The following is a 15533-nucleotide window of genomic DNA, read 5'->3' as shown; positions in this document are numbered from 1 at the left end:
TCGTTTTTAGGTCTTCTCTGAGGCTAAGTGTGAGAAATAGAGGTGCTCTGAATGCCTGGTTTGCCAGGGAAGTTGTAGCTTGAGTGTCTGGCTAATGGGGTTTACTTCTAATTCACTTAATTTTTTTCCTGGTAACACTGCATAAATCATTTGCTAGCAGAAGGCCAAAGGGATCTGTAATGAAATTATAAGATCAGACATTTGAAGAGGCTAGACAGGAATATTTCTCTATCACAGCATGCAGCTGTTGTGGAAATGTGAGCTGTAACTTGAGTTCCTGTGCAGATGCAGAAACCCTGGTCAAGCATGGCTGGCTGGCACATGGGGCATGTTGCACTTGGTGCGCTCCCCACTTTCCTGATGGATGGAGGCTGGTTTGCCTGTTTGTAGGGCAGGAGCGAGCATGGTTGATGGTAAGATTTAGAAACACAATCTGCAGAATTGTGCTTCTTACAGCACCTTTGCTAAAGCTCTTTTCAGGCCACATGGGATTCACTGTTACCAGCTTAACAGTTCTCTGTGACCCAGAAATCAGTGATGGACACCACACCTGGGATGAGAGGAGAGCTTGCTGGCTGTGCTCTCAAACCCCTATGACTTCCAAGTAAATGTAAAAAAACCCAGGAGTGCTGCATTTCTGTGGGTTATCTGCCTCTGAACAAAAGGCTATTGTATCAGTGTAAGGACTTGGCAAATGTGGTTGTAGCTCAGATGTGTAGCTGTTTGCACAGGATAATGATGCATCTCCTACTTATTTATGACAACCAGACCACTTTTCTTGCTGTACACTTTGCTTTATTATCATGATGCATTACATATCTTCATAAAAGTAGCTTTGCCTACCTAATTTATCAATCCTTGAGCTGACTGCAGCAGCTGGACTGGGACCACATAGCAAGTAACCCTGCTGCTTGTGAAGGAAACCAGACTATTACATATTGTGTGTGGATATATTTCTCATGTGTTTTAGTGGCAAAATCTTCAGTTCTTGTTTACACAGACTACCTAGTGACTTTATTGGCAGCATTGGCTGAATGAAAGCTGGAGCAGAGCATAAGACTTTGATTTCAGGCAATTTCCTGTAGTAACAGTTCTGTGAACCTGCATTAAATCTAGATTTTAGGGTGCAAATGCCTTTGACACCATCACTGACAATTGGCCATAAAATGGATCCTCCTTCCCCTCAATTTTGGTGTGAATATAAAATCTCAGAACATTCCCCTGAGGTATGTGGCCTCATGTATATGTACAGTGGCCTCTGTGGGCTGAGGATGGAGTGGTACCATTGAAATTCCTTCCCAACACACAAATGTAGTGTTACAGTCTAAAGACAAGAATTCCTGGTTTTGCTGCTCAGTAGGGACTGCTGGAGGGAAATCCTCTTCTTCAGCCAGCTAAACCAAACAAATCAGCTGTGGGAGGACTGCCACAGCAGGTAGCTACTGAGATGTTAAGTTAATCTCCCCTTTTACTTCTACCCTTTCTCCAAACCTCTTAAAAACAAATAATTAAGTTCTTCAGGTCTCAGTTCTCCAACCTGAGCCTAGACCTGCTGCCATGAGTTAGAGACATGCTTTAGCACACACAGATGAATCATCTGTATGTACCTGAGCACAAACACTTTCTAGGCCTTTTCAGCAGCTGATTGTTGTGCAGGTTTCATGGTATGCCTCTACAGGGGCACCCAGAGGCACAAACGCTTTCCTGACCTTACAGCAATTTTACTGCAATGTATCATTTAACAAGGTAGGACCTGGGCCCTGCCATCACTGTGAGCCAAAGGAAATGTGGGAGCAGCTCTCTGAAGGTGTTTGGTTTCCACTTCTATTTCCTGCCACTTGCCTCTCTCCTTGTCTTCACCTCAGGTCACTGCTAGTGCTCTGAACCCAGCAACGATTATGTGGGAGAATGAGTAATGGCAAAAAGTAATGTAATTTCCCTCAAACCTCCTGGCCAGTCTTCATTGTTCCCCGCCCTCCTGTTCACTGCCTTATTCTCAGCAAACTGCCTGTGTTTCCAGTGTTGCAGACCGGGTGGAGTTGCGGCACAAACTGAACTGTAAATCCTTCCAGTGGTATCTGGAGAATGTCTACCCTGAGCTCAAGTGAGTCAGTTCTTCGCTTGTAGAAATCTCTGAGGGATTTGGGAGGTGGGTCACAATGAGAAGATGAGCCTTGACAGCAGTGGGCAAAACAGTGGGCTTGGAAAAGGTTTCCTCTATTCTTCTCTTTGGTGAGAAACCTCCTGTGTTTTCCTGGCTTGTATTATCACAGCTCTGCAAAAGTTGTGCCTTCTGTTCTGCCCCACACAGCTGTCCCTTGGAGATGTGCAACAGTGGTGTTTTCAGAGATGTGGGGTGGAGACAAGGGCCAGTGCACTACACCACTCCATTTTCACTGTCTCTGCCCACTGGATGCTCTGTCTGGAGGGAGTTGAGCCAAGTAGAACTGGACAGTCTCAGTGCAGAGGTTTGGGTGGTTCAGAGAAGGCTCTGAGGAATGCCAGAACCAGCTGTCCCTGTGGCTTCCCCTGCCCTGGGTCAGGACACAGTAGTGTTGTGTCCTTGCTCAGCTGGGAGGCAGCTTGGGTAGAGCTGTGTTGTTGACATGTGCAAACCAGCACACATCTTTGCACCTCAGTAAAGGCAGCACATTTTTACATCTCAGTCTCTGGCTGTGAGTGGAGGCTGAAACATCCAGCTGTAGTCTGGCCTTGACAGATCTTTCCTGCATTCCTACCAATGAGGCAAGAATATGTGTTAGCTGGAGAGAAGACTGAAAAAGGGGGAGGAAGAAGCAGAAGAAATCAGTGTGGATATGGCTTTTTGCTGGAAAGAGCCTCTTTCAGAATTTCAGAATAATCACGTTAAACTGCTTAGGGTACCCCTAAAGATCCTGGTATGCCTTCTGAAACAAACCAGTCCTCTGACCAAGTTCTCACTTGATTTTTGCCTCCTCCAGATATTTCCAGTGGACAGCATTATATTGTTCGTTTTCTGTCAAATATAGGGAACTGTTTCAGTTGGGGCCAATTAAGCCCTTATAAATGTGGAAGTACTTTAGTCATTTCTGTGTATCAAGTACCATGCAACTGTCATTTTACTTCAAGGATTCCTGAAAAAGAGTTGATTCCAGGAATAATTAGACAAGGAGAAAACTGTCTGGAGTCTCAGGCACAGGATATCACAGGGAATGTGTTGGCTGGCGTGGGAAACTGTAAAGGGACGGTGAACAATCCACCGGTCACTCAGGTAAGGCAGGCTTCAGTTTGGTGCTTTGTTCCTGCTCCTACTCTTTTCATTTCCTGAATGAAGAGGCATCTCTGGCCTTGGTGGGTTGATATGAAGGAAGGAAGAATTTGGCCTTGTAATGATTTTAGTAGTAAGCAGAAAAAGAAGCCCATCTCTCAGAGCTCTGTTGGCTCAACAGACTCAGCAGTCAGGCATAGAATGTGAAAGTTTTCATCATTCAGGGACAAGAAGTGTTTAGATGCTCAGGGAGTGACAGACTCATTGAGAATCATGTTGGGGCTGTGTGTGGCTAGTACCGGGGCATGTGGGTATGAGATTTTTTGGGATTAGAAACATTCCTTACTCTGCCAGCTCAGCTGTAGCCGCAGATGACTTGAATTGTGCTGTATTGCAGATGTGTTCCAGTATAAAGCACAAATGAGTTTAAGTAGCTGACCCCAGTGGCAGTAATGTGGAGCAGTTCTCCTAAGTGCAGTGGAGCTGTGATGGTATATACAAGCTGAAGATCTGCATTCAGACTCTCTGTTGGTGGCTGAAAGCAGCTTGAGAAAGTGAAGGGTCACAGTAGGGTATTTTATGCCAGAAAATACATATTCACATCTGTTAACTGTTGGAAACTACTTTGCAGCCAGCATTCAGTGCGCTGTTTAACCTGACTCATTTCTCTGTGTCATTAGCATTTGAAATCTCTGAAACTTACTGCATTTTGTATTTCTTCCTTGGGGAAAGTATACTAGGAACATTTGATTGGAACAGGTATCCATCTAGTCAGAGGAAGGAAAAAATTGATCAACTTGTCCCTTGTGCATGCTGGTGATATATGGATATGCTTGCATGTGTTTTGCTTTGCTTAACAATCTATAGGTCCTAGATACCTGTTAGAGAACATGTCTGCTGTGTAAAATATGCAGAAGCAGTTGCACGTCATGTATGTCAGGGCTTGGGATCCTCCTTGCTTTGTAGGCCTGAATCTGTAAAGTTGCAGAGCCAAGAATTGTGTGGGATCCAGGGTTAATGAGACACCTCAGATAGTGAGGGGAGCCAGCTGCAGGTTTTGAAATGGTCGTGATGCACCAAGGCTGAGCTTAAGCTTCTGATCAGGTAATATCTGTTATAGTAGTCTTCCCAGGGAGCCTTTTGTAGGAAGAGAACAAAAGATGAAGGTTTTAAAATATCTTGATAAAAAAAGCTGTTTCTCCCTCATCTGATCACTGTTGAGATCCTAATGGAACCTTTCTTTTTCTTATTCCAAAGGAGTGGATATTCAGTGACCCTTCAATTAGACAGCAGGACAAGTGTCTTTCCATTGCCTCCTTCTCTACTGGTTCTCAAATCACACTGGAAGCTTGCAACCAAAAAGATGGCAGACAGGTGGGTAACTGTGCACCTCTTTCTAACGCCTTCATTGCCACATGCCAGTGTACCTACATCGGTGCAGCCAGCAGGGGCAAGCCCAGTACTATCACAGCACATTAAAGTCCTTTCCATCTCTTCATCTCCCTCTGTGGTTTGTTTTGTGAGCTTGGATGTGTGAGAGAGTGTGTGACCAAGCAGGAGGTGCAGTATGTGGGTGTCTCCTGTGCCTGGGCCCTTGGCAGCATGGTTGGCTCCAGCTCAGCAGCACCCCAACTTTGCTTCTTATCGCTGGCCAGGGTCTATGTACAAACCATGAACAGGACAGGACTGCAAGGAACACACTTCGAGCTGTTATTTTCCAGCATCAGTCTCATTACATGGTTATGACAATGGGAAGATGCCAGCAGCTCACATCCCCGGCAGCAGACAAAGAACTTAATGTTGCAACTTACTTTAAAAGCTTTTTGAGCAATCACACAAAGCAAAAGCACATTGATAGTAGATTTATCCAACCACTGCAAGCACACGTACCTTTTGTGAAAAAAATGCTTGCTTATTTCGCATACAATACCTGCTTGTAAGTCTTAAGATACATTGCACAGAGCTCCGTTATTAAGCTTAGAACTTGCTAATATCTCGCTAGATATACTTTTCTGTAGCTTAGGGAGTAATTCTATCCAAGTATTAATACACAGACTATTGTTCTATTTGTCCTTACTTTTCTACTTCTTTTATAACTTTTCTGCTGACAAATCTTATGGCTACTGCTTAGCTCTAACCGCAGTTCTGCTGTTTCTGAGGCCTGCCTTTTGTAACTTGCCCAAAACCCTCTGATTCCCACACTTCTTGGGAGAGTTTATGCAAAGCCAGATTGGTGCATGGATGAAACATAGCACCAAAGTGAGGTAGGTGAGGCAACTGCTTTGAGATACCTAAGGGAAGGGTGGTGTGTGCTATCATTTGTTTATTTAATTTGAAGTGAGATACCTGTGTTGTTCTTTGTGCTACTCTTTGGACATGTGAGCAGACCTTTAAAACTGAGTGCATGCAACTCATTTAAGAGATACTGACTGACAAAAAGCACTCTATGCTCCACCTGAACTGCTCCCTAGAGGAAAAATACACAGCAGCAATGTTCCCAACAAAATGCAGCTCTTTGGCTTATGCTGTTTCCAAGATGTGCATCCCTGATCTGTCAAGACAAATGAATCCTTTTGCCTTACAACACTAGGTAAGAGATGGCCTCTGCAATGGTGTGGGTGCCCTCAACAGAGATGTGATGTGCCTTTTTATCAGAACTGGGCAAAGCACAAAAGGGAGCAACACAACACTGGCAGACAGCAGATTGGACTTGTTTCATGCCTAGTTCCCATGCTTCCCTCTATACCAAGAGGGAACATTTTTTCTGTCATCTAAGGCTGTGCTGACTCTGTGCTTTTCTGACAGGTTTGTAAACGTGTCAAAGATGGCCCAAAGACAGCTCAGCTTTGACCAGTTTTCAGCAGCATTTTCTTTTTTCCGTACTTTCTAATGCAATATGAATCCTTGAAATTAGTTCTTCCTGAAAGAAATCATTGAAATCCAGTCCTGCCCATTTATGGAAAACCTGTGTAGACTTTCCTCTGGAGGGTTGGTTAATGCAGAAATTCCTTGAAGAGTTGTCACCATGAATACACTAGGAAAACTCTGAGTTTGGATTAATCTGCAAGGGTATCCCTGGTGGGCTGTGCTTTCCTGCTCCTTTTTCTTGTTGGCAATCACTCATCCCATTTCTGTGTAATTAGGTCACTTAGTTTCTCCTTATGTGCTTCGCAGTATTTTCCTCCCTGGCAGCTGAGAGGACTTTAGCAGCTGCCAAAATCAGCTGTCTTTCCCTGCTTCCTCTGCCACAGAAGGACAAGGATCCCTCAAGGAGGGTGGAGTCCAAGCTGCATCAGAACCCAGAAGAGAGATTAATCCACAGTAACACAAGCAAGCTTATTCTGCTGCTGGAATAGGATTTATTGAGTCTTGATGTGTTGATTATATACAGGCTCATTATAAAGACATACACACACTTGAGAGTGTGAGCTGTTGTTTTCCATTACCTTATGAGAGCAAACTGCACTTACACCAAGGACTTGACCTAGCAGATGATTTAACCAACTGACTCTAAGCAAGGATTTTGTTTAAGCATTTCAAATAATTAGAGACTGATTTGAATTGCAGCTGCCATTTCAAACTGCCTTGCAGCTGAATGGATAAGGTGAGGTGAAGTGGGAGAAATGCATTTGAATTCTTAATGTAATTTGGGTTTAAATGCTCTTAAGCGTTGGGGTCTTTTTTGTAGTCTCAAACTCCCATTTCAGATTTCTGCTTATAAAGCCAATTCTACTTGCAATGCTCAAGTTTGTTGTGTTCCTAGGGAATGTTGTTATGGTTCTTTCTTTCCATAAACACAACAGTAATTGTTGTTAACATTGACATTAGATTTTAATTATCTAGAAGTCAGTCATCTTGCAAACTATTCCATTCTCTCTCTTCCTGATATTTGAGAGGTTGATTTCCAAGAAAGAGCAAAGCTGGAAGGAACAAATTCCCTCAGTTGCCCTACAGCTTGCCTTGTCTCCCCATGGACACTCACAGCCCAAAGTGCAAGTGCTGGGTAAGAGCAGTGCTTCCACACTGTGCTTGAGTGTACCCCCTTCTCAGTTCAAGTGGGCTTCTCAGAGAGTCAGAGGAGCTGAATGAAAGGTGGAGGGAGGGCAGCTGAGCTACTTTTCAGGCTGGAAATGAGAAGTAAGAGCCCCGAGTATGTGATGTGGTCTGAGTAGAGGAGGGTGAGCCGTGGGCAACTTGCATTACACACACACACACATATCCTAAGTAATGGAAGCCCAGCGTTGAACATCTTTCCTGTCACTGTCATCAGAGATCTGTGGTGAAAGATGTTTGGATTTTTCTGGATGTAGATTTCATGTCTGTGTGTGAGTCGTGAAAAAGCAACATTTCTGAGAAAAAATGGTATATGTGGTAGCTTTGGTTTTTAGTGTCCCAGGATTAGATTGGTTAGATCATTATGACAGCACCATACAGCTCCTAAACTTTGTTTCTGCTTTCAAACATACTGAAGCTGTGCTCATGCTACACAGCTGTTCTGCATTAAGCATGTCCCAAGGACAGATAATTTTTTGTTTGAGTGCTAAAACCACTCCCTCTGACATATAGGTAATACTCTAGCAGAGGTTTTAAAGTAGTGTGATTTGTGTTTAGAGTATTACCTCAAAATAAGTCTAGAATTTTGCAAGCAGGAGGACATGAGACAATAGTCACACTTCAGATGATTTTTGGTGCTGTCAGGACTCCCTTGGGTTGAAAGAAACCAGAAATGAAATCTATTTGGCAACGTGATCCTGTTGATCATTCAACAGCAACAGCTGGCACTGGTAGCAGAAGACCAGCCAAAAGCTATTCTGCATAATCAGAGCTAGATTTCAAACCAGATGGATGTTATCCATAATGTTATTTGGAGAATAGCGTTTTAGTGGAATGCACAATAAATTATTGCCTTCAGCCTTGTTTTTTGGCTCTGACTGACAGTAGGAGTGGTGTTTTAATTTCTGTTATAGTGAGGACAAATAGAAGGCAAAGTGAGAGTCAGACCCTAAAACAAGAGACTGAAAATGAGAAACATTGGCACAATATTTCCCAACAGAACAAGAAATGCTGAGAAATCCTATTAAACAGCTATATTTCATTAAAATGTTCTGAAGGAATGTGACCTCAGCCTGAAAATGAGGACACTGAGTGTTCCTGTGAGACAAACACTATTTGAAATCCTGTGTCCCTTTGTATGTCATTGGGAATTTTTTCCCACTTCTCAGTGAATATTACCTGAAGATGAATGCAACTTTGTATAGAGTATCCAAAAAGAAAAGCAGAGAAAGCCTGTCTATTTTGAAAGCACCTGACTCAGCACCTTCATGACAATAAGTAGGTAAAACAATACTGGCAATATGCCATACCTTGAAAGTAGTTTTCAGGAGACAAGATTTCTCTTAGTTGTGATTTAGTTTTACAAATTTAAGTGCTCAAAAAAAGACAGTACTTGCTGGATGCTGATGTCAGCTTCTCCATCTTCTGTCCCTGCTCATATATTTAAAATTTTGTGTTCAAGACCATCTTCAGGCTGCCCATGGCTCTGCAAATGCACTCAATTACAACTTACAACATCCTCGGCTACTCCAGTTAGCAGCTCTCCATACATTTATGTTTGAAGTGTCTCAGTTCTCATGAACAAAATTTGCCTTTCTCAGCTGTGCTTCTTTGAACTTGGCCAATTCCATTGTTTCACAGTTAGGATTTTGAGAGAAACCCTGCACTGCCTGGATTACTGAGGGTTAAAAGAAAACTTTTGGTTACCCTGAAAAATTAGACTAGTATAAATAATTTCAGCCCTTGTATACATTGGATAGAAGAAGACTGACTATTTCTGACTTTTCTCTTAGTTATTGCATGTGGAATGCTTCTATCCAGCCACCTAAAACTAATTTGAAATGATAGATGAAAAAGTGGGAAAGAGAGATTTGCAAAAAACTGGGGGGAATTTTGAGTTGACAGTGGGGAAGAGGATCAAGACACAATATTTCAAAGAAAAAATTGATTCTTTTTTTTCTGTCTCCATCTTTACTCCAAACATACTCTGAGCAGTAAACTGTATTATCTCCATCTGCACGAGAAAGGGAGAGCAAAGAGGATTTTCAAGCCAAAATTTCGCAGATTGTGCAATGCCTGTATCTTCCAAAAGCTCTCCTTGCACGTACAGTCCAGTCATAATGTCTGAGTGTAGAAGAGAGGACTCCCTGTACTGTGTATGCAGGAGGTGTCTACTCTTTATTTTTTTGCTAAAGATGGTAATTACTGCTATCATTTAAAACTTACCAGTCCAAGCTTCCCTTGTGGTCTGTGGACAAAGCTGGGCCCTCCCGAATGGGCCTTTACCTTGGACCCCTCCATAACTATGTCACCAGGTAACTAGTTCAGACTGAATTGCTCATTTCTGAGGTGGCTGACGGTGGGAGATGAGTGTCCTATCTCCTGTTCCCATCCCTTCCTACCACCCACCCTCCTGAGAGCTCTCAGATATGATGTATTCCTGCAGGGCAGGATGTTGGGCTGTCTTTGATAATCCTGTGGTCTGCAGTCAGGTCTGAAAGGTTCAGGTGAAGTCAGGGGAGTTGCTCTGGTATCTCAAAACAGCAAAGTAGGATCAGAATAGGTAAAATTTATCATTCTGAAAATAGCCCATGCATTTGAGATGAGAGGCCCTACTTTGGCTTTTACTGTTAGCATGCTTTATAACAGCTACATACACGGCATCTTCCTGCAGCCCAGATGAGCCTCACCTTCAACTCTCACCTTCTCTCCCACTTCCCCCTCCCTATCCTTGCCCCACTTTATTTTGAACAAAAGGATCTGTGGTGACTTGACATGCTGGGTTTTCCAGTGGTGTGACTCACTGGGAAGCTGATTGATTTTGTTAACAGCAGTAGATGTGCTCTGGGGAGTGTTTTCTGGTGTCCTGCTGAGCCTGTTGCTGCAGACTCTCTGTGCAGACATCACAGTGGGTATCTGCTCAGCATGGATGGGTGCCACAGTAGCAGGTCTCTCATCTGAAGGAATAACATGAGCAAGCCTCCAGTGGTGCTAGTTTACTGCTGAACAGAAAGGGGAAAGAAGAAAACCAGTATCTCTTGGTAGTTGGCCTTGTTGTCCATCTCAAATCTCAGCGTATTCTTTTACAGAAGGTGAGCTGTGGGGTGTGTAGGAGAGGCAGCTGGCAGGCTTCTTCTTGCACATGCACAGTGGAATGTGGAGAGTGAGAATTCACAAATACAGAGAGGTGGTGGGAAAGTGCAGGGCAAGGAGTGTGCTTTGGAGAAGGTCAAAAGGCTCTTCACTGGGAGACTGTCATGCAGCAATGGCACCAGCCAGGCACAAGTGCAGCTTGCCCTCCTTTACACTCCATCATTACAGCTGCTGCTTTATGATATTCACTCTTCCTCAGCTCTCTGTAGGGAGGTTTGTGCCAGATGGGAGCCAGATGGCTCTGGGACCTGTGTAGGCAGTGGGTTGTAGCAGCTGGTGAGGGCATTGTAGTGCAAAGACTGCACCGTATCTTCCTGTCCATCATCACTGCATTCCTCTGCCCCCTTCTCCATTAAAATCAGCTTCTTCCTGCTGCATAAACAGCTCTCCTTTAGTGTTGTCCTGTCAGACAGGGCTAGCAATACTGCAAATTGATGCTGCCTCTGGTATTTACACTTGATGAAATATGTGATAGAGGAGCAACAGATTACTCTGGGCTTTGCAACTGCCCTGCCCTCCAAGACACATAACAGCTGCCAGCAATATGTGAACATAACTGACTATTTTAAAGCATACAGCATGTGGCAGTCCTTTTTCTGTGCTACCCAAGAATTAAAATGTTGGTAGGTTTTGACATCATCCAGATATTGCAGGAAATTTTAAAATTCCCTTTGCGTATGTTTTCTACAATACTCTTGAGGTCCATCACTATTGTCAAACTGTTTCTTTTTCTTTATCAGTCTCACGGATTAGCCAAAACATCCTCATAATATTCCTAAGCTCTTTACTGACTGAGCACCCAGACCACAATTCTAACTGGGTCATCTGTGTGACTGAAAAGAATAAAGGGAAAATCCCTGGAGCCTGGACCCCTCAATCTTCTCAACCTGTTGAGCTCAGCTGTGCCCCATTGGAGATGAATGACACTGCCTCATCTGGAAGATCCCATATCCACAGACTTATTTCTACTTATCTCTTCATTGTCAGCCACAGTGTTCCCAAGTTTGGGTTTTTTTTCCAGCAGGGGTGGAAGGTACAGCCCTATCCCAGCAGAATTTTTAATTCAAGGTTAGGATATATTTTTTTTTCCTGGTAAGCAGCATGACCAAAAGTGGATCTTCAGGAAAGGGTTGTATATGAGACCTTTTGAATTTGACAAGAGATGAGGTAACAATGATAAGAGAGATCCAGTCAAACAGCAGGAAGTGTGATTCTTGCTTTATATGGACAGGTTTATATGTCAGTGCTTTGCTTTCCATGGATTGGAAACAGCCACAGGAGGGTTTCAAGTTTTGGTGGGTATCTGGGTGCCCAGGACAGAGAATGGCTGAGAAGCTGCGACTGTAATATGCTTTGAAAATGCCATTACTTGCTGATTTTTGTGTTGATAACATGGCACAATTACAGAGTACACTGGGTTGGAAGAGACCCATCTGGATCACTGAGTCCAGTTCCTGGCCCGTCACACGACACCCCAAGAGTCACATCATGTGCCTGAGAGCATTGTCCAGGTGCCTCTGGAATTCAGCCAAGCCTTGGTGCTGTGACCAGTACTGTTGTTTGCTTTCTAGATGCTTCTGAGTATCCATCCCTGTAACTCAGCTAAACCCTGACCCTACCTAACTGCAGGTATAATTAGTACAGGAACACAGTGATTCAGAGATTCTGCCCATACCCAGATTTTCTTTTTCCCCAGCTGTTGGAATTTACTTGAGATTACCTTCAGCTTGAAGTCACAGTTCTGTAGGGGAGTGGAAGTAACATCATGTTTTTTGTGTCTTCTCACAGAAGTGGAAGATGAAAGGCAGTTTCATTCAACACTTTGTCAGCGGTCTCTGCCTGGAAAACCAAACTGGAAGAGTGGTGACCAGCCCCTGTCAAGCAGGTGTACCTGGCCAACAGTGGGAGCTGCTACAAGCAACATGATGGTAGCACAGAGATCTCCTTGTTTCTTTGTGCATGAGACTTTGGGAGCAGAGGCGGATCAGGAAGGGAGGAATGGTTTTGTATGTCTGACCCTAAATGTTTTCATTGTGCTCATCAGTAAGCCACCACTTCAGCTGAGCACTTGATGTTTTTGAGCTTTTCAGAGAAGAAGCTGGGGATGAGAGGAATCAGGACAGTTGTCAAAATCTTCCCATCTATTGTCTTAAGTTCTCCTTTGTAGCTGATGTCTGTGCACAGCTGCACCTAGAGATGGAGGAGGACCCAGCCCAATACTTGCAGCTCTCCCCATTCTTTCCTTTTTCTGTATCCAGAGTCCACAACCTTCAGTCCAGAAGCTTAGGCTATGCTTGTACAAACATTGGTAGCTCTTTGGCTTCCCTGGCTTTTTGCTCTAACATCCTGCATCGTTCATGCATATGTCTCCCAGCGAGGACTGGCCAGGAGAATCATCATGATCAGTGGAGAGGCTGGGAAGGAGCTAGCAGATCCTGGGGGCAGGTTTGTCACCTCTCTTTGGTGGGCCCATTCCTTCCTCTGCCCACAGAAGCTGCCCTACAGCCAAATGTGCTGAAGTTGGGCAGAGAGAGATTGGAAAGGGACAATCTGTTTTACCAGCCTAACCAGGGATTGTTTCAGGGACTATTCCCTGAAACTCTCCCTTCCAGCTTTTTTATGTGTGTGAGGCCAGCCCTACCTCCAGGAGTGGCCAAATCCTGCAGGTTCAGGGTACCATGTTCTGCTGGAGCCAGTCAGAGACAGGTGCCAACACTTGGGCATGTTAGGGAAGCTGGGACTGTTCTCTGGCTGCTCTTCCTGGTGCTACCAGCCACTGCTCAGTGCAGCCCACACCAAAGGTGGTGCACAGAGCTGCATGGGCAGCACACACAGACAGAGGTGCTGCGCATGGCTCAGGGTGTGGCAGGAGCCCACCCTGACCCCCACTGTGAGAGACAGAAGGGGACAGGCCCTAGGTCATAGCAGACTTCTTGCTGCTGGCTGGACAGGGCCACAGTTCTCACGCTTGTCTCTCCAGCTCTGCATAGCCCCTGTGAACAGAGCCTGGCATGACAAACCACCCACTCTCTTGTACAGTTGCTTTTCCTTCTCTCTTTGAGAAAGACAAGGCAAAAGGGTTGGGGCTGCTCTACTTTTGACACCCCTCTCACTTCCCAGTCAGCAGTTTGGGGAGAGGTTAGCTGGTGGAGCTGGAACTGTCCCCTGCACAAATGCTGCCACAATGTAGGCCTGGCCTGAGAGAGGCTCCTTTGTGTTCTGGAAATACCAAAGACACTGGTGGTCTCTGGCTAGCATCCCAATCCTGCTCCCAGTTACCAGTCAGCTCTAGCTGCATGTGGGTTTTCAAACCTGCCAAGGGATGCTTACCTATTCAGATAAAGTCCCCACAACCTGACCTTGTCCTAACTAGACCTGTTAAAACTTCCTCTTGAGATAGATTTTGTAAACCAACCCTCTTTTCCAAGAACCTGACAGGGGAACCAGATGGTGGGACCATCTTCATTAGGCAATTGCTTGCCTAGATCATTTCTGATATGTGTAGACGAAACAGGGTGTTCATTTGGATTCGGAACAACTGTTATCTTTTGATCATGTTTGTATCTCTTTTTAATTCTTTCTCTTAACTTGGTATTAGCCCAAACACTTGACAAATGAACAGATAACGTTCTTCATACATTGCATGTGCTTAGTGGGAAAACTGGACAATATTTTTTGTTCTTGGTTTAAAAAAATTAAATCCATCATGTGGCAGGAGCTCTTATCCTGTCTCCCCCTTTACTTTGATATCAGATCTCCATCTCAGCACTGATTAGCCAGAAGAATGACCTGCCTGCACTGTGAAAACTCACAAGGGAGTTCCTTTTGATCCTTTCAGAATGGTGCAGCTGCTCTTCTCTGTGGAAATGAGGGCACTGATTCTGCAGTAATTTCTCTTTCCCTGTATAGACATGCTTTGGGCCAGAACCACTGAGGCCAGGAGAGGGCAGAGAAGGAAGGAAAATAGCCTAGGAATGGAATGAGAGCAGGCCAGACAGACCCATTGAGGGCAGAGATGCCATCCTATTAGTTACTCCATTTTTAAACAAGAATATACAGGAGATGGTCCTTTCAGAATAGCATCATTATGCAGTAGGAGACAGGAACAGTCAAGTTCTTACCTACCTGGCTTGAAAAATATTGATGCAAAGATAGAAGAAGGGCCACTAAGCAGGTACTGTTTGTAAGCTCCATATACAATGAAGTGTGAAAGGATTACATGTTTTCATCAAAACACAGCCTAAGTGGACCATCTGACCTCCCTCCATTTCACTCTCCAGCAGCTTATGTGTTGCAGCTAACAGCATGTTCACTCCTCTACCAGGTACTGCCTCCTTCCTCCCTGCTCCCACTGTGTGTGTGCAGCTTTCTTGCAATTCCTTCTTCATAACCACTCTGGGACCAGGACCCAGCTCCTCTACAAACAATGCTCCTGACTGCTGCAGACCACAGAAGCTCTGCTTATTTACAGTCTCCAGGCTCTGGGCCAGCCCTAATTCAAAGGGCTCTGGTCAGCACGATGACTGCTGCCCTTGCCTGTGTGTTTGGCTCCCATGCTGGAGGTTGCTGACTGCTCCTGGAGCAGACATACCTGGACTGGCTGTCTTGATTTATGCCTCTCTTCCTACTGCTCTCCTGGCAGAGTGTGAACTGGCATCCTTCTTGGGCTGTAAGTTGGGGCTGCTGAAGATGGGACACTCTCCTTCCTCAGATGCCATGGCCTGGGGAAGGAAAGGGCAAAGGTGGACATATGCTAGATGTCAATAACTCAAATTGCTTGTGGAGTTTGGAGTTTCATTTTTTAATTCTACCTGGTTTTGAACATATTCACCTGAGATCACCTCCCAACTGCTCACTCTTCTGTCAGCTAAAGCATTGCTTTAGCTCAACACAGACCTCTCCACACATCATCTTTTGGAAGCTGTTGGTTTCCAATGTATTTTAGCAGTTGCTGAAAAGGAAGTACATTGCAAAAGGCTGCTGTCAAGTGTGGGCAAACTGATTTTCTTCTTGGAATAAACAAAGTCTTGTTCAAACTCAATCCTAGCATACTCTACATTTCCTTTGCACTGAAGGGAAG

At 44.5% G+C, this 15533-nt stretch overlaps 1 protein-coding gene across 2 annotated transcripts in view; it reads left to right on the top strand.

Moving 5' to 3' along the window:
* The window catches only part of GALNT16 (polypeptide N-acetylgalactosaminyltransferase 16), a 73416-nt gene extending 58499 nt beyond the window's left edge, over positions 1-14917 (top strand). For both annotated transcript variants that reach the window (XM_002200473.6, XM_072930093.1), the window contains exons 12-16: positions 2021-2104; positions 3109-3250; positions 4505-4621; positions 12242-12381; positions 14778-14917. In XM_002200473.6, the coding sequence (XP_002200509.5) occupies positions 2021-2104; positions 3109-3250; positions 4505-4621; positions 12242-12379 (481 nt within the window). In that variant the 3' untranslated portion in view covers positions 12380-12381; positions 14778-14917. The remainder of the gene's footprint in view (positions 1-2020; positions 2105-3108; positions 3251-4504; positions 4622-12241; positions 12382-14777) is intronic.
* Positions 14918-15533: the final 616 nt, after the last annotated feature.

The sequence above is a fragment of the Taeniopygia guttata genome, chromosome 5, assembly GCF_048771995.1.
Source record: "Taeniopygia guttata chromosome 5, bTaeGut7.mat, whole genome shotgun sequence".
In the NCBI taxonomy this organism is placed as follows: Eukaryota; Metazoa; Chordata; class Aves; order Passeriformes; family Estrildidae; genus Taeniopygia; species Taeniopygia guttata.
The sequence above is the reverse complement of the archived record's forward strand: the minus strand, read 5'-3'. Positions and strand labels throughout refer to the sequence as shown.